The sequence below is a fragment of the Pteronotus mesoamericanus genome, unplaced genomic scaffold, assembly GCF_021234165.1.
Source record: "Pteronotus mesoamericanus isolate MK-2021 breed Mesoamerican mustached bat unplaced genomic scaffold, CSHL_Meso_final scaffold_408, whole genome shotgun sequence".
Lineage (NCBI taxonomy): Eukaryota > Metazoa > Chordata > Mammalia > Chiroptera > Mormoopidae > Pteronotus > Pteronotus mesoamericanus.
In genome coordinates this window covers 1,565,134-1,588,853 of record NW_026555315.1, presented here as the reverse complement: position 1 = coordinate 1,588,853, position 23,720 = coordinate 1,565,134, and the positions used below count along the sequence as shown (strand labels likewise).

At 66.2% G+C, this 23,720-nt stretch overlaps 2 protein-coding genes across 2 annotated transcripts; one reads left to right on the top strand and one right to left on the bottom strand.

Annotated features, from left to right (window-relative positions):
* Positions 1 to 27: 27 nt before the first annotated feature.
* SGSH (N-sulfoglucosamine sulfohydrolase) lies at positions 28 to 6,093 on the bottom strand. The gene is made up of 8 exons (XM_054593281.1): positions 5,980 to 6,093; positions 4,748 to 4,908; positions 4,005 to 4,110; positions 3,684 to 3,834; positions 3,238 to 3,394; positions 2,776 to 2,857; positions 1,892 to 2,095; positions 28 to 1,346 (listed from the first exon to the last, which is right to left on the bottom strand). Exons 1-8 carry the CDS (start codon positions 6,074 to 6,076, stop codon positions 787 to 789), a joined length of 1,518 nt encoding a protein of 505 aa, XP_054449256.1. The 5' UTR covers positions 6,077 to 6,093; the 3' UTR covers positions 28 to 786.
* A 95-nt stretch (positions 6,094 to 6,188) lies between these two features.
* Positions 6,189 to 22,012, top strand: SLC26A11 (solute carrier family 26 member 11). Its single transcript, XM_054593254.1, has 17 exons — positions 6,189 to 6,244; positions 7,241 to 7,476; positions 7,980 to 8,172; positions 8,461 to 8,546; positions 10,276 to 10,355; positions 11,357 to 11,499; positions 14,531 to 14,706; positions 15,331 to 15,403; positions 15,622 to 15,672; positions 16,382 to 16,442; positions 18,349 to 18,404; positions 18,530 to 18,670; positions 19,679 to 19,806; positions 20,118 to 20,223; positions 20,601 to 20,734; positions 21,068 to 21,140; positions 21,772 to 22,012. The coding sequence occupies exons 2-17, from the start codon at positions 7,243 to 7,245 to the stop codon at positions 21,861 to 21,863; spliced, it is 1,827 nt and encodes a 608-aa protein (XP_054449229.1). The 5' UTR covers positions 6,189 to 6,244; positions 7,241 to 7,242; the 3' UTR covers positions 21,864 to 22,012.
* The last annotated feature ends 1,708 nt before the right edge of the window (positions 22,013 to 23,720 follow it).

The window sequence follows — 23,720 nt, the reverse complement described above, 5'->3', positions numbered from 1 at the left end:
GGCCAAGTTCAGGAACGGACTTTGGTGCATTTTATTAAAATAAGCTTTTACAGTGCTGTGTCCCGTGGCTCTCTCCCGACGCCCCTGGGAGGGAGCTGTTGGGGGTGGGAAGGGCGACAAGAGCCCCCGCCGAGGGGGGAGGGGTTTCCCAGGCAGAGCTGCTGCTCCCCGCGTGGGCGGTGGCGGGCAGGCCCGGCGATTCCCAGAGCAGCACCTGGGCCAGACCCCGGCGTCCGCCACACCAGAGGGACCAGCCCAAGGACGGGAGCGTCCTCCATGGACGTTTAAAAGGATGGACGACCACAGGATCACAGGATCAAACCCCTCACGCGGGAGCCTCTCGGGAATTGGTGGCCTGGGGGAACCCAGCCCGGAGGTCGGGAACTTGACCGCGGGCCACTCCAGGGTTTCTTCGAGACCAGAGGCTAAAGCCCAGACAACGCGTTCCCGTGCAGAGGGTGGGGGGTTTGCCCCGACCCGTCACCCACGCGGCCCGTGGACGCCCGGCTCCTGTCGCGGGAAGGGCACAGGGACACCTGGGGCTTCCAGAGGACGGGAGGGTCTCAAGGAAACAAGACCCTTTGCCGAGCCCACCCTCCCGTCATGGGCGGGACCCCCCATCCTAGGTCCCCCTGGAATTCCTGTGCCGGGACATGGCTCAGACCCAAGGACGGTGATGCCCACAGCACAGGTGGGGGCCGGGGCACCCCCGGCTCCCCTGCGGCAGAGGCGGACGGAGGCCCGCGTCAGGGTGGGTGCAGAGAGGCACGCGCGCGTGGCCGGGCCTCACAGCTCGTTGTGCAGCGGCCGACACTGGGGCGAGAGCTTCTCCTCCAGGACCCCGTCGGGTGCACACACCCAGGGGTCGTGGGTCTCCCACTGCCACTTGGCCAGCTGGCTCCGCAGCAGCCGCAGCGCCTGGGCGTAGCGCGGGTCGGCGGCCAGGTTCTGGGTCTCACGGGGGTCCCGGCTGCGGTCGTAGAGCTCCCAGCGCTCCCGGTAGTAGTAGTGGCGGAGGTCCTTGTACCAGCCTGTGGGCTGGCCGGCCGTCGTGCGGTTGAGCAGGTCCTGGAAGGTGGCTGAGACGTACAGGTCCTGGTCGATGGGGAAGGGCATCTTGAAGTGCAGGTTGTGCACAAGGCGGAGGGGCCCATGCTGCACGGAGCGCATGGGGTAGGACATGGTGACCTCGTGGTGGCTCTGACTGCCAAAGACGGTGGCCCAGGGGGGCTCGGCCTCCAGAGCCGGCAGGAGAGACCGGCCGGTGAGCTGGACGGTCTTCGAGCCAAAGATGGCGTAGCGGGGGTAGGGGACGGAGAACCAGTCCAGCACAGTGGGCGTGAGATCTGCGAAGGAGGCGGCCTCAGCAGGCGGCCACGCCACCCCAGTCCGAGCCACCCTGCAGAGCCGGGGGGCCGCCTCCCACGTCCAGCCACCCATAGGGAGGCGCTCCCGCGGGCCCAACACCCGTCCCTGCCGCCCGCCTTTCTGGGCCACAAGGCCTCTGGTGGTGGCCTTCAGGGCCCTTCTAAAACCTTTCAGACCAGAAAGACAGTCCCCATGGGGGCTAATCTAGTCCTGTTCCGTGCTGTGGCCACAGCGTCTGGAATCGCCAGGAACTTGGCAGAAATGCAAGGTCTCGGGCCCTGACCCAGACCTACGGCATCAGACACGCAGGGGGTGGGGTAGCAAGACAGTAAAAGGCTGGGCTGGCGTCCGAGCTGGGCCTACGTGCTGCGTGAGCTCGGGCCGCTCACTTCGCCTCTGAGCCTCCGCCCTGCCTTGTTAGGTAGAATTGGGGTCCCTTCCTCACCCAGGGGGGCCGGGAGCCCCGTGAGGCAGTGGGTGTGGGGCATTGCGGTCCCCCGCCCTGCGCGACGCCAAGCCGTACCTAGGAGGCTCACGTAGGCCTCGCTGACCTGGCCCCAGCGCTTCCGGTGCTCTGGGGACGACACCAGCAAAGGCTCCGCAGAGCCCGGCCAGTACAGGTTGGTCCTGCCGCTAGGGAAGGGGATCCCGTTGTCAGACGTGAACAGCACCAGCGTGTCGTTCAGCACGCCGGCGGCCTGCAGCTCCTGCAGCACCAGGCCGATCCCTGCGGGCGGGAGGGGCCGCAGCCCAGCCTGAGGCCTGGGGAGGCACGGCCGCAGGACCCCGCGCTGCCGCGCCCCCCCCCCCCCCGCCCGGACCCCCCGCCGAGCCCTCCCCTCCAGGCCGCTGGCTACCCCTCGGCACCTCCCCGTCCCCCCACACGGCTGCTGGCTGCACACGCTGGCTTTTGTGTTTTCTGGAATCTCAGGCCTGCCCCGTGGAGCGGAGGGGCAGCCCCGGGCGGGGGCTGCAGGCAGGAGGCCCTGCACTCCCACCGCCTGCCCAGGTCCCTGTGGATGAGCAGCACGAGCAGCGGGGCGTGAAGGTGCCGGTGCCCCGTGGCGGGTAGAAAGGCAGTGCCCCCGACCCCCCAAACACGTGTTCACCCAGAGTCTGTAAACACGACCTTATTTCAAGGGAGGGTTTCGACAGACAGAACTGTCGCTCGGGGTCATATCGTTCCAGAGGACCCGGGAGGGCCCTGAACCCAAGGACAAGGGATAGGACAGGAGGAGGCCACGTGACTGCAGGCACCCCAAGAGGGCCCGGAGCCCGGGAGCACCTGGGCCCCCAGAACCTGGGAGAGGCAAGGGCGCGCCCGCCCTGCGAGGGCACAGGCCCCGCCGATGCCTGGCCCAGCCCGGGCCGAGCGGTGGCTCACACGCCCCAGGGCTCCGGACCCACCTTGGTCCATCCGGCCTATGGTGGTGTACTGAGCGGCCAGGTCGGCCCGCGCCGCCGGGGTGTCTGGGACGAAGTAGGGCACCTGGGGCAGGGGGGTGCAGGGTCAGAGTTAGAACAGAGGTGTGGGGACAGGAACCAGCCCTTGAATTAGGGAAGAAGACGGAGGTGCTGGCGCCCCCCGAGGGCCTGAAACCCTCCTCCTCCTCCCTATGAACGGAGGAGCCCCGAGGTCCTCGGCTCCAGATACCCCACCCGCGTCTCTAGGCTTCTCCCTGCAGGCGCCTCAGATGGGGGCCTGGATCCTGCGAGTCAAAGGGTCACTCCTTCCAGGCTAGGCCGGACACCTGGGGCCGGGTGCACACTCACGGCGGGCGCGGGGCGGGGGCCAGGCTCTCCGGACTTCCCAGGGAGAGGAGTCAGGGTGGGCGGGCGCCTGGGGAACTCGGGGAGGGGCCCTCCTACCTGCACATCCTGTGGGGCGTAGATCTGCGGGGTCCAGTCTGGGATCCGCCCCATGCCACTCTCCCCGTTGCCGAATTTCTCACAGAAGGCCCCGAACTGGGGCTGGGAGTGCCCGCAGCGGTGGGGGTCGTGGAAGGCGACGTACAGGAAGAAGGGCCTGCGCCGGCAGGGGCCTGAGTGCCGAGGCCTGGCTCCCCCCTGCTGGGGGCCCGCCCCCCTCAGGAAGGAACGCTCCTCTCGGCTTTGCCCGCTCCCACCACTGAAAGTCTCCTGGGAGCCTCACGGCCTCAGTTTCCCCATGTCCCCTCTCTCTGACCGGGTTAACTGGAGTGTCTGGAGCCCTCCCCCATCCCCCGCCGCCGCCTGGGAAATTCCAAACAAAGGCTCTGGGACTAGGTCCAGCCCTGGGGGGGAGCCAGGGGAAGGGGCAGGGGCCCGGCCAGCACCTGCCGTCCCCCGTGCGCAGAAACTCGCGGACCAGCAGCTTGATTCTAGTGATGTTCCGCCCCACCTGCAGGACCGACTCATTCTCTTCCGTGTGCGCGAAGTCGAAGGGGAACACGGCCTCTGGCCCCACGTGCTTCTTCCCGATGATGCCTGGGGCGAGAGAGGCCGGTCCCCTCCAAGGCCTCCCACTCCCCCCTGCTCCCTTCTCCGCCCCCTGCCCGACACCCACGCACAAAGGCAGCCCAGGCCCTCATTCTCGCGGACCCAGGGCCCAGCCAGGAGGCCCGGGTCCCCGGGGACCGGCACCCCGAAGCCCTCACCGGTGCGGACGCCAGCTCGGCGGAGCAGCAGCGGCAGGCTCCGCACGCCTTCGAAGGCGCTGAAGTGGTGGACGTCCTGGTGCAAGCCATACATCCCGTTCTGATGCTGCCGGTGGGGACGCGTGAGCTGGGGCAGGGGAGCCGCCGCCGACGCGGAGGCCTGCTCCTGCTCGCCCCTTGGCCTGCCACCCTGGCGCTCTGCGGGCCAGGTTTAGCCTCCAGGAGACCGGCCCCCTCCCACTCCTCCGAGGCCCACAGGCCCCTCCGGGGACTCGCGCGGGGCACACCAGACTGGGATCGTGTGCACCCAGCCAGGGCGGCCTTTGCTCTCCCCTTTTTTCCTGCACTTTCCAACTTCTTTACTGTGAGCACGCGTCATAGGCAGAAAAAAGACAGCTGCAGGCCTCTTTTTATTAACCAGCGGTCTTACAGCGTAGAACACATCGCTGCACGTGTTACGCCGACCAGAAAGGCGTCAGCGGATAAAGAAACGCCCCCGCCTCTTGGCTGCAGCCCCCACGCCCAGCGGCCTGATTACCCTCTCGGGGAGGTCTGTGCTCAGGCCCCTGTCCCCGGTCCACGGCGGCCCCTACTGCCAGCGTCCCCCTCGCCGGCGGGGACGCCCAGAGCGCACCTGGCCACCGTTAGATCACGTCACGTGGGCAGTGGGCACGGAAGGGCAGCGCCGCCCGGAGGGGCGGGGGGCTCTCCCTCCACCGGCCCCGCTCCTGCCCGACCCTCACCTGGGGCAGGCCGGTGAGGAGGCTGGCGCGGCTCGGGGAGCAGCTGCTGACGGAGGTGAAGGCGTTGCGGAAGACCAGGCTGCGGCGGGCCAAGGCATCCAGGTGCGGGGTGGCGATGGCGCTGTTGTTGTAGGCGCCGCTCTCGAAGCCTCCGTCGTCCGCTGAGGAAGGCGGGAGACACAGAGGCCCTGGTGGGCTGGGCTCAGGGGGAGCCACGTGTGCAGCGGGGGAGGCCTGGGTCCTGCGGCAGCAGCCTGGGCCAGTGATGCCCGGGCGAGTGCGGCACCGGGCGGGCACCATACCTGGGAGAGCGTGACGCCCAGGTGGGCAGGACCCAAGTGGGCATGACCACTCGGCAGCAGTGACCCTCGAGCGGCAGTGCTACCAGGTGTGTGTGACATCTGGGCGGGCCTGTCAGCAGGTGCAGGGCGCAGGTGAGCACATGAGCAGGCAGGTGGGACGGGGCGGCGTTGGGCCCGGCAGACACCACACAGGGACGCAGACCTGGGGCCCCCCTCACCGGCGTCCTGGGAGGGTGCTGACTGGACACCCCCGCCCCCCCCGGGGAGAGCGGTTTGTTACCCTCGGCTGAAGGCCCCGTGGAGACCACACAGCTTATCAGAAAGAGGGACCCTGGCAGAAAGCCAGACCTCAAAAGAGGAAGTAACGGGATTGCCTTGTGATGCCTGCTGGTCACCCATATGCAAGTCTCGTGGGCAGCAGCAGGGCGCTGGAGGAACTTGGAGTTTCTGGGAGGGGATGGCCTTGGGAAAGAGGGCAGGTGTGGAGCGGGGAGCAGAGGCCTGGGGGTCGGAAAAACCGCTGGGGAGGAGATGAGAGCCCCAGGGCACTCTGGCTGGCATCTGGGGATTGGGCGCCAGCCCTTCCTCTGGCATCCCCTCTGGGATCTGTGGACCCCGGAGTTCTGGGAAGCCGCCGGCCTCCCGAGCCGGGGGCTCGGGGCACGGGAGGGGGTGCACGGTCAAACCCCCGGCGAGAGTGGGGTGCTGAAAGCTGGGGCCGGTCCCTGCAGACCCCGCGGTGGGCGAGGCTGCTCTGCCTCCTCCAAGGGAACGACCATGAAGTGTCGGGGAGACGCAGAGACGGGGACGGGAAGGGGATGGCAGGGAGGGCGTCAGGGCGCGCTGGGTCGCCAGTGATCGCTGCCGCAAAGTAGCCGCTTCTGGGGGCGACAGCGGGCGGCGGCGGCGGGCCGGCGAGGACGCACTCACCGACGATCAGCAGCGCGTTCCGGGGGCGCGCCTGGTGCGCGAGACAGAGCCCCAAGGCGGGCAGCAGAGCCCAGCAGATCGGCCCCAGGCGGTGCATGGCGGCGGCTCCCGGCCCCGCCTACCCGCGGTCACGTGGGCGACAGTCCCCGCCCCGCACGGTCACGGGGCTCCGGGCCCCGCCTCGGCCCCGCCCCTCGCTCCCCCTCCCGTGCGGTTCCTGCGGACGCCGCTGCGGCGACGAGGAGACCTGCTGCTGCGGCGCCTGGTGAGTCGGCGACGGGGGGCGGGGGGCGGCGAGGGGAGGCGAGGGGCGGCGAGGGGCCCGGGAGGGGTGGGCGCGCTGCCGGGGACGAGCTGGGGTCGCCGGGGGTGGCCGGCGCGGCGGGCGGCCCGGGGCCCGAGAGTGTGGGCGCCTTCCGCGGGGACCCCCGCTGCCCACCCCCGCGTCCCTGTTCACGTCCCTGCCGCCTTGGGTCTTACTGGGGCCGGTGGGCTGCGGACCGTCAGGCGGGGTGGGGTCCTCACCCTTAGACGCCGCGGTCCGGGCCAGGCTCCGGGGGTGGGGGACGGTTCGGTCCAGAGCAGCCCCGCGGGGGCGGGATTGGGGTGCCCATGGAAGATGCTGCGCACTTGGAATTAGTGGAGGGACCTCTGACGTTTTCCAGAACCAACTAGAATCCGTGGGGCGCCTCTAGGGATGCGATGCCACAGGTGGGGGCGGGAGTAATGCGCAGCCTCAGGAAGGGAGAGCCCCCCAACCCCCGCCCGCACCCGCGCCGCAGTGGGCCTTAGTGCGCACTTAGAAAACCCGGGGCCCTCAGGCCTTCCAGCCCCCCACCCACGCCCCAGCAGCTAGACGAGGCTGCCCCCCCTGAGCCTGCCTCTCTCTGCGTTCCTGGCAGTTAGATTTTATTGGGGGGGATGGAGGGAAAGGAAACAAATTCTTCCGAGAAGAGAAAGCGTGAGTGTAATTTGTGTTTAGGCTTTTCATTGAGGAATGGATTATTTTGTTCTTCCCAGCAAGCACGGATTAGGGGAGAGAAGGCACCTGGGGTTTGGGCCGGTGGGATTCAGGGGGAGCAGGGGAAGGGAGGAGTGGGGTGGGGAAGGGGGAGGGCTCCACCACTGGTTGAGGCCCCCAAACCCATGTGGCGAACACCCCGGGGTGGGGACCGATGGACCGTGTCTCTCCTGGACCCTCGCCCTGTTGCTGGGTTCTCCGAAGCCCAGACCCTGACTGCTGGTCCGGATCCCCCGACAGGTATGTCATCTTCCCTGAAGGCGATGGAGCGGGCCACTCCCTGGCCTCCCGGCCTGGCCCCGATGGCCTGCTGCTGCTCCCGGGCGACCCTGCAGAAGTGGCTGCCCATCCTGGCCTGGCTGCCCAGCTACTCCATGCAGTGGCTGAAGATGGACTTCATCGCGGGGCTCTCGGTCGGACTCACAGTCATCCCCCAGGCGCTGGCCTACGCTGAGGTGGCCGGGCTCCCCGCCCAGGTGAGGGGTCTGCCCCCACGGCCCCTCTGCAGTGCCTGACCCCCGTCTGGGCCTGGCGCCTGCCCAGGAGCAGCGTAGGAATGCACAACATTGGCCCCAGACAAGGGGGCAACCAGGGCTCAGGCCGCGGGATCGAGACGCCTTGGTGTGCGACCTGGAGCACATGACTGCCTTTGGGCAGACACAGCGCTGTGTGGGGCGGTGTCACATTGCCACGCAGGCACCGGGCTAGCGCTGGGTTGCCTGGTGGGGCTGGCGGGACGCTCAGAGGCAGAGGTGACGTCCGCGCGCTTTGGTGCTCACGGGCCGCAGGGCAGAGGGCCCCGGTCGCTGCAGGTCGGGGTCCATGGGTGAGGGAGGGTGGGCGGTTTCCCGGCCCGTGTGGGCTGGGGCGCCCTGTGCCCACCCCGGGCCCCCGCAGGCCCCTGCGCTCAGACGTCTGCACCAGGGACCCCGTGAGCCTGCGTCCTGAGAGGGAGCTCACGGCTTTCTCTCCCCAACAGTACGGCCTGTACTCCGCCTTCATGGGGTGCTTTGTGTATTTCTTCCTGGGCACCTCCCGGGACGTGACGCTGGGCCCCACGGCCATCATGTCTCTCTTGGTCTCCTCCTACACCTTCCACGAGCCCGCCTACGCTGTGCTGCTGGCCTTCCTGTCCGGCTGCATCCAGCTAGCCATGGGTTTCCTGGGCCTGGGTGAGACTCCTGGGCCTTCCTGTCGTGGGGCAGGGGACCTGCGCTGCTGCTGTTCCTGGGGACCCGAGTCACCTGCCTCTTGGGGATGCCCTGCCCTCAGCATTTCCTTCTTTGCGTTTCAAGGACTACCCCTGTGAGGGTGGGGTGGGGGGCCCTTGGACCCTAGCCTCCCCGTCCTGCCCTTGAAACCAACCGGAACGGCGCGCCAGCCGCACCCACACCCCGTCTCCCGGCCCGGGTCCGCCCGAGTGTCTGGGACCAGCTCAGTGCCCCCTCTTGGCCCACCAGGGATCCTGCTGGACTTCATCTCCTGCCCCGTCATCAAAGGTTTCACCTCCGCTGCCGCCATCACCATCGGCTTCGGGCAGATCAAGGTGAGCGTGCTGGCTGGCAGCGGGGCGCCTGCCGGTAGCAGGAGCAGGGCCCGTGCCCGTGCGCGCGCGGGCCGGCCGACAGGCTGCCTTCCAGAGCTCAGAGCACGAGGCCTCACGTGGTCTCCCTGAATAAAACGAACCCTGGGGGAGAGGTGGAGGGACAGTCACGTTCTAGAGCAGGAAAGGGGAGAGGGGGCGGTCGCGACAGCCCGTGGTCTCGGGGGCCTCTCTGCCGGTGCGCTCTGTTTGGCTCCCAGAGCGCTCTTGTGCAGAGCGTACTGCCAAATTCTGACAGATTACTCCCCACGCTCACAGAGCTGATTTCGTTTTTATGTGTTCTTTAGAATTTGTGCTCAGTGTTTTCCAAATGCCACACTTCTTTGTTTTGCTGTTTACACATCTGTAAGAAGCAGCGGAGTCGTTTACTCTGCTTCCAGCACCTTCTACGTTCCTGGGGAGTAGGGGCTGTGTGCCTGTGCTGGGCGTAGGGGAGCTAAGGGCTCGGCTGCGTGTGCAGAATGAACTGAGCCCAACAGCCCAAACGAAGCCAAGGGCCCCTCCCCTGGCAGACTCTGGGCCCCACCCCTCCTGGTGACCTGGGGCCACCATCGCTGCCTCTGCAAGGTGGGGTGCCCGCGCAAAGCTCTGCTCGGGGCTGGCCCCTGAGTGTCTCCCCCGGGGAGAGAGCACCGAGGAGGAGAGGGCTGTGTGCGAACAAGCAGCCCTCCTCCTGTGTGTGAGGTACCGGGAAATGCTTTTCCTGCGTTAAATCCTCTCGGTACCCGTGGGAGGTAGGTGCGTGAACGGTGCCACGTGCGCCCACGGGGCTGTGCACACCGCAGGGGAAGCTGGGCCAGCGCTTTTTGGTGGGCCAGTCTCGTCTTTATCTGCAAACGAGGCCCTTCATCTTTCCTGGTAGCAGGGGTGACTTACAGGTCGTGGCGGTCATGGAGGGCAGCTGCTGGTTGCATTCGGTGCTGGGAGACCCTAGGTCCCCGAAATCTGGGGCGCAACGGCTATCGGAGAGGGCCCCCCGGACCAGCCAGGACAGACGCCCCAGCTGGTGTCCCCGCACCTCTGTGCCTTTCCCCTCAGGGCTGTGTGGGCGTGGGTTTGGGGTCAGCCCTGGCCTATTGCCTGGACTCCTGTCCCCCCCCCCCAGATGCCCCCAACCTGCTCTCTTGCCAGATAGAGGACTAGAGCGCACAGCGGACCCCCTTTCCCCTTCCGAGGACCCACTGCAGAGCGGGAGGTCCGGGCTTGGCCAGGGGTCACCCAGCTGCTTCTCCGGATGACCTGCAATCCCGGGGTTTTGCCACGACGCCTGCGCTTCGATTTTCCTCTTGGCGGGGGGGGGGGGGGGGGGGGGGCGGTGCCGGCGGGCGGGCCTCCAAGTGGTGGACGCAGCCTGGGGCCAATTCAGTGACGGACGCGGCTGCGGGCCAATGACAATAGGGCCTGTGAGGCAGGGGCGGGGCGGCCGCGCTGCTGCCCGCTGCGCTGTCGAACCAGTCTCCCGCTTTGAGATCTTCCCTTTTCCCAGAAAAGAAAAGCTGCTAGGGTGTGTCATTAACCTCAAGTGATGTGAAATTCCCTTTCCCCTGGGGATAACTTTGATCTGTTTTGGGGAACTCCGAGAACAGGCAAGTGCATCCCCGGACCCGTTAGAGGTGTCCGCCGGAAGGGCCGGGTGGGGAAGGGTGACTGATCAGAGCTTCTGTTTGAACAGAACCTGCTGGGACTGCAGCACATCCCCAGACAGTTTTTCCTGCAAGTGTATTACACCTTCCGCAACATCGGGGAGACCAGGTACCCTGCTGGCTGTTTTCTGTCCCCCTGTCGGGAAGCTCTTCCTTCCGGACCCCGCTCCTGGTCCGTCCCTTTCCACTGCCAGGTGGCATTTGTTTCATCCTCTGGGCCTTGCCGCTCCAACGGGTCCCTGGGGCCACGCCGCCAGGATCACCAGCGAGCTGGCCAGCCCAGACCTGCGGGGTCGGTCAGGTGCATGTGAGAGGGGGAGGCCTTGCTCTGGGCCACGTGTGAGCTGGTGACTGCGACTCCGTGCAGAGCCTGCCTTGGGGGGAAGAGACCGCATTGTAGAGAGGCCAGGTGTCCTCAGAAAGACCGTAGTTCAGTGAGGAAGGGAGAACACAGAGCCCGAGGGAGACAAATGCCCACGGGTTGTGCTGGTGGCCGGGGACGATGGCAGGGAGGGCGGGGACGAGAACCGGTGTCCCTGCGTGAAGCATTTCCCTCCCACGGAGGGGACAGACAGGAGACGCTCCTAGGTGAGTGCGGCTGGAAGCCAGGACACCTGTGGCCGGGAGGCATGACCTGAGGGCAGCTGTAGGAGGTCCTGCCCGGCGAGCAGTGCCCAGGCCTGGAGGGAGCGGGGAGGCCCCGTGACCGCCCTCGGCTTCCTCTGTGACTGGCTGCTGAGGCGTCCGGGGGCCGACCTCCCACCGGGGACATGCAGCCAGTGGGGGTCAGAAGTGGAGGCTGACCGGATGGAGACACCTCATGGGCTGTCGGAAGTGAACCTTCTGGAACAGATGAGGCCGGTGTAGTTCAGGGAAACCACGTGACCAGAAACAGGAGCCCGTTGTCCTGCCGTTGTGACCACCGCCTCTGCTCCCGGTCCGGCACCAGCCTGTGTGCTTACTGAGCTCTGAAAGAGAACAGGGACCCGGCCTTCTTAGGAAAAAGCAAAGAGAGCCCTAGAGAGAAAGAGCTTTCCAGCAGAAGGGTCCCCCGTAGGCCAGAGGGGCGTGCCATCGGCAGGCTGGGCGGTGACCCGCGTCTGTCCCCAGGGCCGGCGATGTCGTGCTGGGGATGGTGTGCATGCTGCTGCTGGTCATGCTGAAGATGATGCGGGAACACGTGCCTCCTGCGCATCCCGACATGCCCCCCGGCGTGCGGGTCAGCTGCGGGCTGGTCTGGACCGCCACGACAGGTGAGGGCGCTCGGGCCGAGGGCCCGCCCCGCAGCGGTGCCGCGCGCCCGCGACGAGCTGCCAGGGGCACGGGACGCGCGGGTGCTGGGGCGAGGCCACGGCGGGGGAATCTCCTGTCCCTGGTCTGGCTGGGAGTCGGACGCCAGGGTATTTACAACTGCAGGCTGGCTCTGATGCGCAGCTGGGCAGGAGCGCTGTTCCGCGTCAGGGCGTCTCGGTTCTGCCCCCGGGCACCTGGTAGTGCCTGGAGACGTGTTTGGTAGACTCCGCCGGACCAGGCTGTTACAGGCGTCCAGGGGGTAGAGGCCAGACGTGCCGCCGAATGTCCCGCCCGCCGGGTCAGCTGTGCGGAGGCTGAGAGGCCCTGGTGCGTGGCAGAAAGCTGGCCCTGACGGGCTGTGTGAGCCGCGCCTGCGGGGGCGCGGTGTCCTGGTTTGGGCATGACCGTTCCCTGGGCAACAGGCTCCCTAAAGAAAGGCACCCGTAGCAGCTGGAGAAGGAGGGTTAGTGTGGCCATCGCTGCGGGAGGGCCACCTCTGGGGAGGTGGGGACCTCTCCTCAGAGGTCCCCACCATCGCTGAGCTGCCAGTCAGTGACACACAGAGAGGAAGGCAGGAACAGGACAGCAAGGAAGCATAGGCACCCACAAGACCTTCTCGGAGCTGAGGGGGCGTGGAAATCACCCTGTGCTTGGCCCCCCTCTCCCGCGGCCACAGGATCCAGCGGCTGGAGGAGGCCGGGTTGCCAGAGTCAGCCCTTGAGTCACTTCCAGCTGCTCAGGTGGTCCCCAGTCCCGAGTCACTCACCAGACCCCGGCCGACAGAGTAGGAGCTGCGAGTGAATGCCGAGACCGCGCAGGTGGAGGGCACAGGCTTAGTGTGCAGACACGCGGCTTGCCGCCCTGCTTTGCCGCCTTCCTGGCATTTCATCGTTCAGGAGCCACTCCCCAAAGTCTCTGGGCTTTACTTCCGCCATCAGCAAACTGGCAAAATCAGGCAAACGCTCCGTCCGTAAAACCTTGACGCTCAACATGTGGCCCGGGACCAGCCGCTGCCCATCCTCGGTGGCTCGTCGGAGATGCAGATCCTCAGGCCCGCACAGGCCTCTGACTCCCACCTGCATGTTAGCACGCGAGACCGAGGCTGCGCAGCTGAGGGCTCCTTGGGCCGCGCCGCCTTCCTCTCCAGAACCCGTAGCGTCACTTGAGAAGACCAGGACCAGCTTCTATTTCATTCATCTCTGTAGCGCTTGTATTTTCTAGGTCATCGATTTGTGCTCTGATCTTTAGTATTTCCTTCTGCTTACTTTGGGTGTCGTTTACCTTTATTTTTCAAATTCTTAAGGTGGAAGCTGAGGACTTTGGTTTGAGACCTTTCTCCTTTTCCGGTCGGCGTGCTGTCCGTTTCCCTCAAAGCACTGCTCTCGCTGCATCCCGCAGTTGTGATCGGTTGTTTTCATCTGGTGCTAAATGCTTTCCGACTTCCATTTTGACGTCTTGGACTCAAGGATTATTTAGAAAGGGAGTATTTAATTTCTCCATTTGAATCGGAGGCTGCTTAGAAACTATTTAGTTCCAAAGATTCGGAGATTTTCCAATTCGTATAGTCCATTGATTTCTAATTTAATTTCACGGTGGTCAGAGAACCTAGCTTGTGTGTACATACACATACTGAACTACAACTTTTCCAAAATGACTCTTTTTGTCCTTGGTAACATCCTTTGCTCTGGAATCTGTTTTGTCCGACATTCATAGAGCTGCCTCAGCTTTCTTTGATTAGTATTAGCATAGGTTTTTCCATCCTTTTACTTTTATTACTTAAAGATTTAATTTATTTATTTCAGAAGGGAGATAGGAGAAAGAAATTGAGGTAGAGAAACATCGGTGTGTGGTTGCCTCTCTCGTACCCCCTGCTGGGGACCTGGCCCACAACCCAGGCCAGGGTTTACTAAATCAGTCAATCAATCTAGTTTTGAAATGCAGTTAATTTTAGCGAGAGAAACACACACACACATTGAGTTGTTGTTACATGTAGTGATTCACCCCCATTCACCGATCCCTCGTACGTACCCTGGCCGGGGGCTGAACCCACAGCCTGGGTGTATTGGGACGACACTGACCAGCGGAGCTCCCTGGCCGGGGGCCCCCGTCGGTCCTTCAGCGTCCTCTCCTGCCTTCCAGCCCGCTCTGTTTAAGACAGGAAGTCTGCTGTCTTGCTCACCTCTGCTCCTCTGTATGAGACCTTTTTCTCCAGCTGCTTTAGGAGACTCCCTTTATCACTGGCTGGAGGTGATTGGACATGCATTTGGAGTTTGCTCCCCTTCACGTTTGTTCTTCTTGGAGTCCCCTGCGCTCCTTGGATATGCGAGTTGCAGTGTTCATCAAATTTGGAAAGCATTGCAGCCATTACTTCTTCACACTCTTGTGCTGTCCCCCTCCCTGCCCCCCCGACGCCTCGGGCTTCTGTGCAGACCCACATGGGGTGGGCTCCTTAAGTTGCTCCGCAGCTGCTGGCGCTCCATCTGGCGTCTCCTCTCTGCGCCCCACTTTGAATGCCTTCTGCCGCCGTGGCTCCCGGGCCCTGGGGCTCCCAGCAGCCCCTAACCTGTGGGGGGCCCATCCAGCATATTTCTCCTGTCAGACGTTCAGGTTTCCATTTCCAGAAGTTCCATTTGGGGGTCCTCTACACACACACACACACACGATTCCCCGTGTGTCTTGTCCGGTTTTTAGTTCTTTGGGCGGCCCGGAGAGCCTGCTCAGTCACTCCATCTTGCTGCACGGCCGAATTGCCCTGGGACATCTGACCTCAGAGTGGTTCCAGCTGTGCTGTTGGCACTGCAGCCTCTGGTGACCAGTAGATGGCATGCGCACTGGTGCTGGGCGCTGCCCGTCCCCTGCCCCACCAAGTGCCTTTGTCGCAGGTGTCCCCACTGTGCCCCCGGGTGGCGTGTGAGGGGGTGTGGCCTGGGTGGAGTCTCGGCCTCCTTACCCGGGATGCCCAGGCCCCACCCACACGCTTCTCTGTCCCAGCTCGGAACGCCCTGGTGGTCGCCTTTGCTGCGCTGATCGCCTACTCCTTCGAGGTGACCGGATGCCAGCCTTTCCTCCTCACTGGGAAGATAGTCGAGGGGCTCCCGCCCCTGCAGAGCCCCCCCTTCTCGTTGTCCACTCCCAACGGGACGGTCTCCTTCACTGAGATGGTCCAGGTGGGTAGAGACGGGAGCCAGGCCGGCCTGGCCGGGGTCGCCGGGGCCCCCGGAGCCACGTGCTCGGTGGCCCGGAGCCCTGAGCTCAGCTAGGAGCTCACCGCACGGAGGGGGGTGTCTGGGCGTGGGGACAGGCGGGGAGAGTCCAGATGGGGCGCAGCCGTGGGAACCCGCGTCTGCTCCCCTGCCTGGAGCCCAGGGGCGTTCCTGCTGCCGTGATTGTGGGCGTGGCAGGGGTGGGCTGCGTCCCGCTCCTCGCAGGATCGGGGAGACCTCCGTGGCTGCGCGAGTTCCCAGCGCCGTGGTACAATCTGCGCGCCTGCTCCGCCGGACGCGGGGGAGCCGGGTCTGCCTGGCCTCCCTGCCAGGGCTGGTGGGCAGCTGGCCTCGAAGGAAAGCAGTTTTAAGTCATGAGCGAGATGCGCGAGAGCTCGAAGATGTAGATTCCAAGACGCCCCCCCCCCCCAACACACACACAACAAAGGACCATGAGAAGAAACACGAAGACGGGGGAGCGGGACGTACTGCAAACCCACACGCGGGGACCTCGAGCCGCTTCCGGGTTCGGAAAGGAAAGCCTTTCAGAAAGGACGGCGGCTGTGAGTCCTTTCCTCTCCCTCCCAGGACATGGGGGCCGGGCTGGCTGTGGTGCCCCTGATGGGTCTCCTGGAGAGCATCGCGGTGGCCAGGTCCTTTGGTAAGGTGCCCAGCACCCCGCCCTCCCCCCGCCCCGCCTGCCTGCCACTCGTGGGTGCAGCCCGTGCGCACGCGTGCGTGTGCGTGCGTGTGTCAGGTGTGTGTGTTCGTGTTTGCGAAGCTCAGTGCTGTAGGTGGGCGTGTGTGACCTGTTCATTTCATGGACGTTTTCCCACGGATGTCATCTGTCTAGCGACAACATTTTTATCATTCCTTTAGCGTCTCAAAACAACTACCGCATCGATGCCAACCAGGAGCTGCTGTCCATCGGTGAGACCCGCGCGCCGCTCTCGCGAGGCCGGGGCGTGTGTGTGGGACCAGTGGCAGTGGCGCTTGTGACAAGGAGCGGGGAGCAGGGCTGGCCCTGACTTAGGCCTTTGCGGTGGTCGCATGGACTCATTCTCAGGTCTCCCGGGGGCCACTTTAACTCCCCGGATGAATGGAGGGCTGGCAGCTAGCGCCCATGCGGAGCATCGCTGTGGGCCAGGCCCCGGGCCCGGCGGCCTGGTTCACGCCGAGTGCCCCGGACGCCTCTCGGCAGGCGTGGGCTGAGGCGCTCCGTGCTTGGGTCCCAGCCAGGCCCCGGGTGTGGGTTCTGCTCAGCACAGGGTAATCCACGTTGCCTGGGGAAGCGGCTCAGTAGGTGTGACCCGCCCCTCAACGTGGAGAACGGCGGGGGCAGCTGCCCCCTGACACTTCGGGCCCACCTGCCCAAGATTCCCTCGGCCTCCTGTCTCCCTGGGGCGGGGCGCGGGGGGCATGGTCACGCACGGGCAGGGCCGCCGCCGCGGGAGCTCGGGTTCCTCGCCCTTCCCTGTGAGAGCCTCGGCAACAGGACACCCGGTGGGGCTGCCGCTGCCTGCTGCCCTCCTGTTTCCTTCTGGCCTCGCCTCCTTCCTGCTGCCTCCCACCTCCTTTGTCCTCCATCTATGCCCTTCCCTCCCGGAGGCGCCCACCTTTCCCGTGTTTTTCCCCCTAGGCCTGACCAACATGCTGGGCTCCTTTTTCTCGTCCTTCCCGGTCACCGGCAGCTTCGGACGGTGAGTGCCTCTGTGCCCCTGGGGAGGTCCCGGTTGCGCTCCCGCTCCCAGATCTGGCTTCCCCTGGCTGCGCCCTGGCCCCCATCCTCACCCTGATTCCTTCTCCTGGTTGCAAGGTGACCTGTCCCGGCAGCAGCTGGTGACCCTTGGTCAGCTGCTCCGGCGTCTGGGGAGGAGTGGGGGTTTGCCTTGCTTCTCTCCAGGATCTCCCTGGTATGCCCGTGTGCTAAGGGTTAACCCTAAAACGTTCGGGGTGCATCGGGTGCCCGGCGTCTCGGTGGCAGAGCTGGTCCCTGAGGCGGGTGGGGGCGGGACTGCGGCCCTGCCCGAGGAAGGGCGAGCAGCCCACAGCGTCCACTCCATCCGGGTGTGCGGACTCTGCGGCGGCGTTGGTGGCATTGCCCTCAGACAGGCAAGAGGGCAGGACAGAAAAGTGGCCTGTGGGGAAGGAGAAAAGGAGGCGCGTCCAGCAGCGCCAGCCTGGGCCCGAGTCCTCAGAACCACTGGCCAGCCCTGTCTGAGTCCTGGGCCTCGCAACACGCTCAAACCACCGCGCCCAGCGGACGCAGGACACACTGCCCGTGCTCCCCACCCCCGTCTGTGCAGCGGGCTTCCTCACGCGCCCCCGTCAGAGTGACACGGCAGACGCATGCTGGGCACGTGGGTGGCGTGGGGGTGCCGCGCTCACGCCCACGCAGCAAAGCCTCCGCCCCGGCTCCAGTTCCGCGCTCCACGCGTCGTCTGGCTGGCGTGGCCAGGCGGCAAGCCCGTTCCGTCCGGAGCGCGTGTCTGTGCCTCCACCACACGTCTGCACAGCCCTCGGTGTGGCGAGCACTGCTTCACAAAGCCACGGGCGTGGAACTAACGAGGGAATCCCCGCCTCAGTCTGCGGAGGCAAACGGCGGCCTAGGAGGAGGCCGTCCCTGGAGCCGGGCGGACAGGCCAGCGTTAGTTCCCGAGGAGACGGGGCTGGCACGAAGTCGAGGTCGGGGTGCTTAAGAGGCGCCGATGGGGCAGGGTCCTGCGCTGGCGGGTGTCACGCTGGCCAAGGTCCCTGCGTCCCCAGCAGAGAGCGCCTCCTGGTGGGCGTGAGTGTGCGGAGTCGAGTCAGGAGCTGAGCCAGCAACCGGGCTGCCCGCCCCCATTCCCGGCCAGCGCATGGCTTTCCTCCCCTCATGCCGCTGTTCATACGGCCGCGCGCGTGTGTGCCAGGTGCGTGGATTGAGTGGGATCCGCTCGCCTCGACAGCGCCCTGGCACCGTCTCTCCATAAACGCAGCTGCTCCATCATTTTCCCTGCCGGCAGTGGGGCCCTGTTAATAGGGAGTGTCGCTTGGCTGGCTCTGCCGGACCAGCGCCCCCACGGGTGCCTTCGCCGGGTGGATTCCCTCACGTCCTGGGGGCTGGCCTCTCCCGACGCCTCTTGTCTTGGCTGGAGATGTTGCCTTCTCTCTGCGTCCCCAGCGCGGTTGTCTCTCTGTGTGCCCATCCTGGTGTCTCTGTGTCCCAATCCCCTCTCCTTAGAAAGACCCCCGTCAGAGTGGGTCAGGGCCGTGTCTTAAGGAACCCCCACTTCAGAGGCCCCTCCCCCGCCGAGCACAGTCATGCGCTGCGGATTTGGAGGGGACAGGATTTAGAGGGGACATGGCTCAGCCCGCAGCAGCAGGGTGGTTGAGCTGCGCGTCCTGTGGAATGTTTGGATTTATGACCAGATGTGCCCGCATGTTGTTCTGGGTCCAGGAAGTCCCCCTTTGGCGAGGGGACCCCAAAGATCCTTCCTCTCCTAAGATTTGGGGGCCCCGATGGTCCCACTCGGGCACCCCGTCCCCAGAGACCTGCTGCCTCTGTGCGGGCAGGCACCTCCCCTGCTCCGACGGCCACCGACGGGTCCCTGTGTTGCCTTCCAGGACGGCCGTGAACGCCCAGTCGGGGGTGTGCACCCCAGCGGGGGGCCTGGTGACAGGTGAGCCCCCAAGCCCGAGCCCCCAGGGCCGAGGCAGTGACACGGGAGAAAGGAGGGGTCACGGTGCAGGCGGCCGGGCGCCCCCCGGCGCGGAGCCCCAGGTCAGCGACGTCCCCACCCCGCAGGCGCGCTGGTGCTGCTGTCGCTGGACTACCTGACCTCCGTCTTCTACTTCATCCCCAAGGCCGCGCTGGCGGCGGTCATCATCACTGCCGTGGCCCCGCTGCTCGACACCTCCATCGTGGGGACGCTCTGGCGCGTGAGGAGTGCGTGGTTCCTCGCCTGTCCACACGGGGGCCCCACCGTTCCCCGGTCTCTCCTCCAGACCACAGTGGCCGGAGGGAGCAGCAGGGTCATGGGGTTCTGGGGGTGTCACGCGAGGCCAAGGCCCAGGCTGCCTCCCTCCAAGGACACCTAAAGCCAGCTCCACGCGGTGCCGTCCACACTGAGCTGGGTCTCCCCTCCTCCTCCCCCCTCCCCGCCCCCCTGCTGCGGGGGAGGGGCGATCTCGGGGATGGGGGGGAGTGGTCAGCAGGGTCCCGGGTCCCAGCAGAACTGGCAGTTCCTGCTCTGTGGCGAGTGTGTGTTTCTCCGAGCAGTTAAGGGGCTTAGGCAGCTTATCCAGCGCCCTGCTCCTCAGCCCCGCCACCTCTCACACCCCTCAAGTGCAGGCAGCGTGACCAGGCAGCGTGACTGGGTCCCGTGCCGTGGTGGGCCAGGGCTGCTCGGGTGTCATCGCGTCCCCACCTTTGAACAGCCCTGAAACAAGCAGCGCGGAGCTCAGAGGCCAGGGGCCGGCCCGAGGGGGCTGTGTGAGGTCGAGCCCGGGACCGCCCGCACCCTGCCCACTCGGCCCCAGGGCCCTTCCTGCTGCACAGAGAGGTCACGGTTCTCGCTCAAGGGCTCTCCCGTGGTCTGAGACGGGCTGTCATGTGGTCTCTTGGACCCTCGCTTCTAAGGCCTGGCCCTGTCCCCAAGTCCCTTTTACCTTGGTCCCTGTTGGCTCCCTCCCCGAGGGCAGACCATTTCAGCCCCACTGGGCAGGCCTCAGCTGCCCCTCAGCGCCGGCAGGGGGTGTATCTGCCTCCGACGTGTCCCTGAGCCTCTGTGGCCATGAGCAGCATCAGTCCCTGAGTCCCGGGCCCCCAGCCAGAGGGACCTGGGGGCTGCCTGGGGTCTGTGAGGCCTCTGCCTGGTGCGTGCAAAGCCGCAAGTGCCGGCCGGCAGCTGGGGCTCCGTGCAGCGGCCCCTCAGCCGCTCCCCGTCTCCCCCAGGGCTGGACTTGCTGCCCCTGGGCGTGACCTTCCTGCTCTGCTTCTGGGAGGTGCAGTACGGCATCCTGGCTGGGACCCTCGTGTCCGCGCTGACTCTTCTGTACTCGGCGGCCAGACCCGAGGTTCAGGTCTGAAGGGGACCCGCTGGCCTTGGGCCCGAGGGCTGACATGAGCCCGGGGCGGGGCGGGGGGGCCCCTTGGCTCTGTGTGCCGAGCTTTCGGTCTGGCTGTGGCCTGAGGCACCGCCGGCGACCGGCCAGTTGGGTGGGACGAATGCCCAGGGCCTTCCGCTGCGCGGGGCGGCGGTGGGCGGGCTGAGGGCTCGCGCCAGCTCTGCACCCCGTTCCCACGTCCGCGTCTCCCCCGCCCCGAGCCGGGCACTGCTGGCCCGCCCGCCTTGCCCCCGGGACTCACTGGCTCCTCCGGACACTGTCCGCAGGTGTTAGAGGGAGAGGGGCCGGTGCTGGTCCTGCAGCCGGCCAGCGGCCTGCACTTCCCCGCCGCCGAGGCCCTCCGGAAGGCGGTGGTGAGCAGGGCTCTGGAAGGTGCGTGGGCTGCAGTCATCCCCGAGCTTCCGCTGTCCTCTCTGCACCCCTCCTGCGCCCAGGACCCCAGGGCCCTCCCTCGCTGGCGGGAGGGGCTCGCTCGCCCAGCCCGGGAGGTCTGGGGTGTCTTGGCGGCTTCTCCGTGGCCAGGTCTGCCCCTCTCGTTCAGGGACACCGGCTGTCCACATGCAGCCAGAGCAAGGGTGACGCTTCCCTGACATTTGTCCCTGAGGACCTGCTCCTCCTGCTCGGAGCTGGTGTCTGGGGAGAGAAGGGCAGGCTCTCCCTCTGAGGGCGACGCGGCCACTGTCTTGGGCCCCCGAGCCCTCCCCTCCGGCCAGGCCGCCTCCGCAGCCCACGCGCGTGTGTCTCTGCAGCGTCGCCGCCGCGCTGCGCCATCCTGGAGTGCAGCCGCGTCTGCAGCATCGACTACACTGTGGTGCTGGGGCTTGGGGAGCTGCTGGAGGACTTCTACCGGGAGGGCGTCGCCCTGGCCTTCGTGGGCCTGCAGGTGGGCGTCTCGCAGCCGCGGGCCCTGGTTGCGCCCAGACCGGCTGCGAGGCCGGTGCTACCACCGCCGCACGTCTGGAGGAGGGTGCGGCCGCCTCCCGAGCGCGTCTGGCTGCAGAGCTGTGCTCGTAGCTGTTGGGTCCTGTGTCGTATTTGCAGGGCGCGCATTTTTGCATCCTTTGGAAAGCACTGACTAAGCAATACTGCTCCTTACGCTGTTTCTGATTGCCTGAGTGGGGGTGGGGGTGTTGACCCAGAGGCTGCGGCGGAGCCTGTGCCGGCCGCCGGGCCGCAGCCAGCCTCCCACCCGGCGCTCACGTCTCTCTGTCCCCAGGGGCCCGTCCTCCAAGTCCTGCTCGCTGCCGACCTGAAGGGCTTCTGGCACTTCCCCAGCCTGGAAGCGGCAGGTGGGTGCGGGCAGGGCCCTGGGCAAGACCGCCTGGCGTGCCCACGACGCGGGCTGGGGCGGGGACAGGGCTCTGGGGGCGGGAGTCCGGTCATTGGACGTGCGGAACGGGCGGTCAGGGGCCCTCTGGTGCTGGGGGTGATGTCCCAGGGGTGGGCGTCTTTCGTGGAGGTTCCGTTCACACGCAGAGACATGCACAGACTTCACACATCAGCGGGGTTCTGACCGACGGATCCAGTCGGCTGTCCACCAGGCAGGTGGAGAAAATCCCGTTGTTCGAGAACGTCCCCTCGTCCCGTCCCGTGACCCCACGGCGGGGGCCGCTGTCCTGTTTCTCTGGCCATAGCTCGCTCTGGCGCGCCACGTCCATGGGGGCTGAGGAGCCTGCCGGGCGTCTTGAGCCCAGCAGGGGGCTGAGCCGCCCGCGCTGTTGCTGGAAGCAGCCCCGATGCCCCTCCGCGGGATGCGGGTGACACACGGGCCCCGCCACCCGTCAGAAGGGGTCTCGGCGGCGCGGAGAGGAAGGGGTGATGGCAGCGTGTGGACAGAGCCCGGGGCCCTGATGTGGGGCCTTTAACCCCGTTCCGCGGGCTGAGCCCGGCTTACTTCCCCTACAAAATGTCTCTCTGCAGAGAAGTACCTGAGCCAGGAACCGGGGACCCAGCCCTACAACATCAGCGACGATTCTGTCCCGGAACACAGGGTCGCCCTGCTGAAGGCCTGACTCGCCACCCTGGGGACGCTGACGTTGGGAGAGTTCCGCAGGAGGTCCTGGTCTTTGTCCTTGTGCTTGTGAGGGCGGGCGCCGGGCCGGCTGGAGGGTCTGAGACAGCCGGAGCGGGGGTCCCCCCGGAGAAGGGAGGAAACCAGGCGGGGGGACCCACAGGCGGGCCCCGCGGGCTGCTTTGGGGCCGACTGAAACATTCCCCCCTGCTGTCCGGGGCGTGAGCCCTGTTTGGAAGAGGGCTTTGGAGAGAGCCTTCCCGGAGGTCGGCCCCCAGCGGAAGGGAGGGCGCCTGCGCGGCGGCCTGGCCCCCGAGCCGGTCCGAGGTTCTGGTCTGGACGACGGGAGAGAGAACCGAGGCGTCCCAACAACACAGTGTCGGCGAAAGAAAATTCTGTGTTTTTTAAATTAAAAAAGTCGTAGCTTTTGTGTTTTTGTAAAAACCATACATGCTTCCTGTGAAAACTGTGGGACACCCTGCCCCACCCACATGGGCGGTGGCTCCAGATGCGCCCCCCCCCCCGCCCCGCCAGCACGTGGTGTGTGTGTGTGTGTGTCCAGCGCCACAGGCATGGCTTAGGCCGCGCGTGGTGCTCTGCGAGCCTCCCCCCGCCCCCCGCAGTCATTGCTGTGAGTTATTTATCGTGACAATAAATGGAGAAGATGTGGTTTTGTGTGGTGATTTCTTCAATAGGCCTCTGCGCGTGGCCCGGGGCCAGGCCGGAGGGGGATGCGGACCCGTCCTGAGTTCACCCCGGTCCTCGGAGGGGGACCCGCGGGGTCGCTCTAAGGAAAGGGCAGCTGCGCTCCGGGGCTTCCGCGGGGAAACTCGCTGTGCGCCGGCTGCGCGCCCTGGCGTCGCTGTCCCTGGCCCTGCCCCGGGCACGGGCTACAGGGGTGGTGGCCACGCTGTTGACGCGGAGTGCGGTTGACGCTAAGCAAGCAGCCGCCGCTGTTAGGAAGGGACCTGCTCGCGTTCTGTTTTGTCTCCATTCTCATCTCCCCTCAGAAGTGACGTGGGTGCCCTGTGGGTGGCCCCGCCTTGGGGTCTGGCTCCGCTAAAAGGCTGCCTTCAGGGACGTCGCCCCGGCAGGAACCCTGATGACCGGACGGGGGTTTGGGGGGTCGAAGGACAGGGGCTGCGGAGACAGTGCTGTGTCCTCCCTGCGGCCCCGTCATCTGACACCAGGGCCGGGACGGGGCGGGGACGCAGGGTGAGGCTCTGTCCCTGCAGCCTGAAGCCGCCCGCCCCGTGGCCGCAGCGCCGCGGGCACCTGGAGGCCCGTGCCGGTGGGCTGGGGGCGCTGTGAGCCGCGCGGGGAGGCCAGGGCAGGGGGGACGCCGCCGGGGCCGGGGCCGCCGCTCGCTTTGAAAGTTGGCCTAGAGCCAGGCTGGCCTGGGCCGACCTGGGCAGGAACGGCAAACCCTGGGCCAATGGAAGCGATTAATTTATCAAATCTGCGCAGCTCTGCCTGCACTTTAGTAAAGGCAGCGGCTGACTCCAAATTCAGAGCCTGTTCCCCTCCCCCTCCCCCTCCCCTTTTAAAATCAATTTGATGCCCTGGACGGACCTCACTTTTTCCAAACCCAGCGACTCTCTGGGTGGGGCCAGATGGCGGGACCTTTGCCGGGACCCCCGACAAAGCCTGGGAGCAGGTGCCCGCGGTGGATCACACCGCGTCCCCTAAGTGCCGTGAGCACGCTTTCACTTGGGACGAGGGTCTTTGCAGATGCAACTGAAGTTCAGGTGGTGTCCTGCTGGGTCCGGGTGGCTCCGAAGCCCGACCGCTGGTGCCCGCACAGAAGAGAGAGACCGACGGGAGGACACTGTCCCGGGAGCAGCTGCTCATCGACGTC

What these genes read in the sequence shown, in the direction of transcription:
- SGSH (XM_054593281.1), bottom strand. Translation starts at nt 6,076, where the DNA reads ATGCACCGCCTGGGGCCGATCTGCTGGGCTCTGCTGCCCGCCTTGGGG. An exon ending in ACGCCCCACAGGATGTGCAG is followed by an intron (nt 2,858 to 3,237) that starts GTAGGAGGGCCC and finishes CCCCTGCCCCAG; the next exon opens with GTGCCCTACTTCGTCCCAGA. An exon ending in CATAGGCCGGATGGACCAAG is followed by an intron (nt 2,096 to 2,775) that starts GTGGGTCCGGAG and finishes TCCCGCCCGCAG; the next exon opens with GGATCGGCCTGGTGCTGCAG.
- SLC26A11 (XM_054593254.1), top strand. Translation starts at nt 7,243, where the DNA reads ATGTCATCTTCCCTGAAGGCGATGGAGCGGGCCACTCCCTGGCCTCCC. An exon ending in TCGGCTTCGGGCAGATCAAG is followed by an intron (nt 8,547 to 10,275) that starts GTGAGCGTGCTG and finishes CTGTTTGAACAG; the next exon opens with AACCTGCTGGGACTGCAGCA. An exon ending in GTCACCGGCAGCTTCGGACG is followed by an intron (nt 16,443 to 18,348) that starts GTGAGTGCCTCT and finishes GTTGCCTTCCAG; the next exon opens with GACGGCCGTGAACGCCCAGT.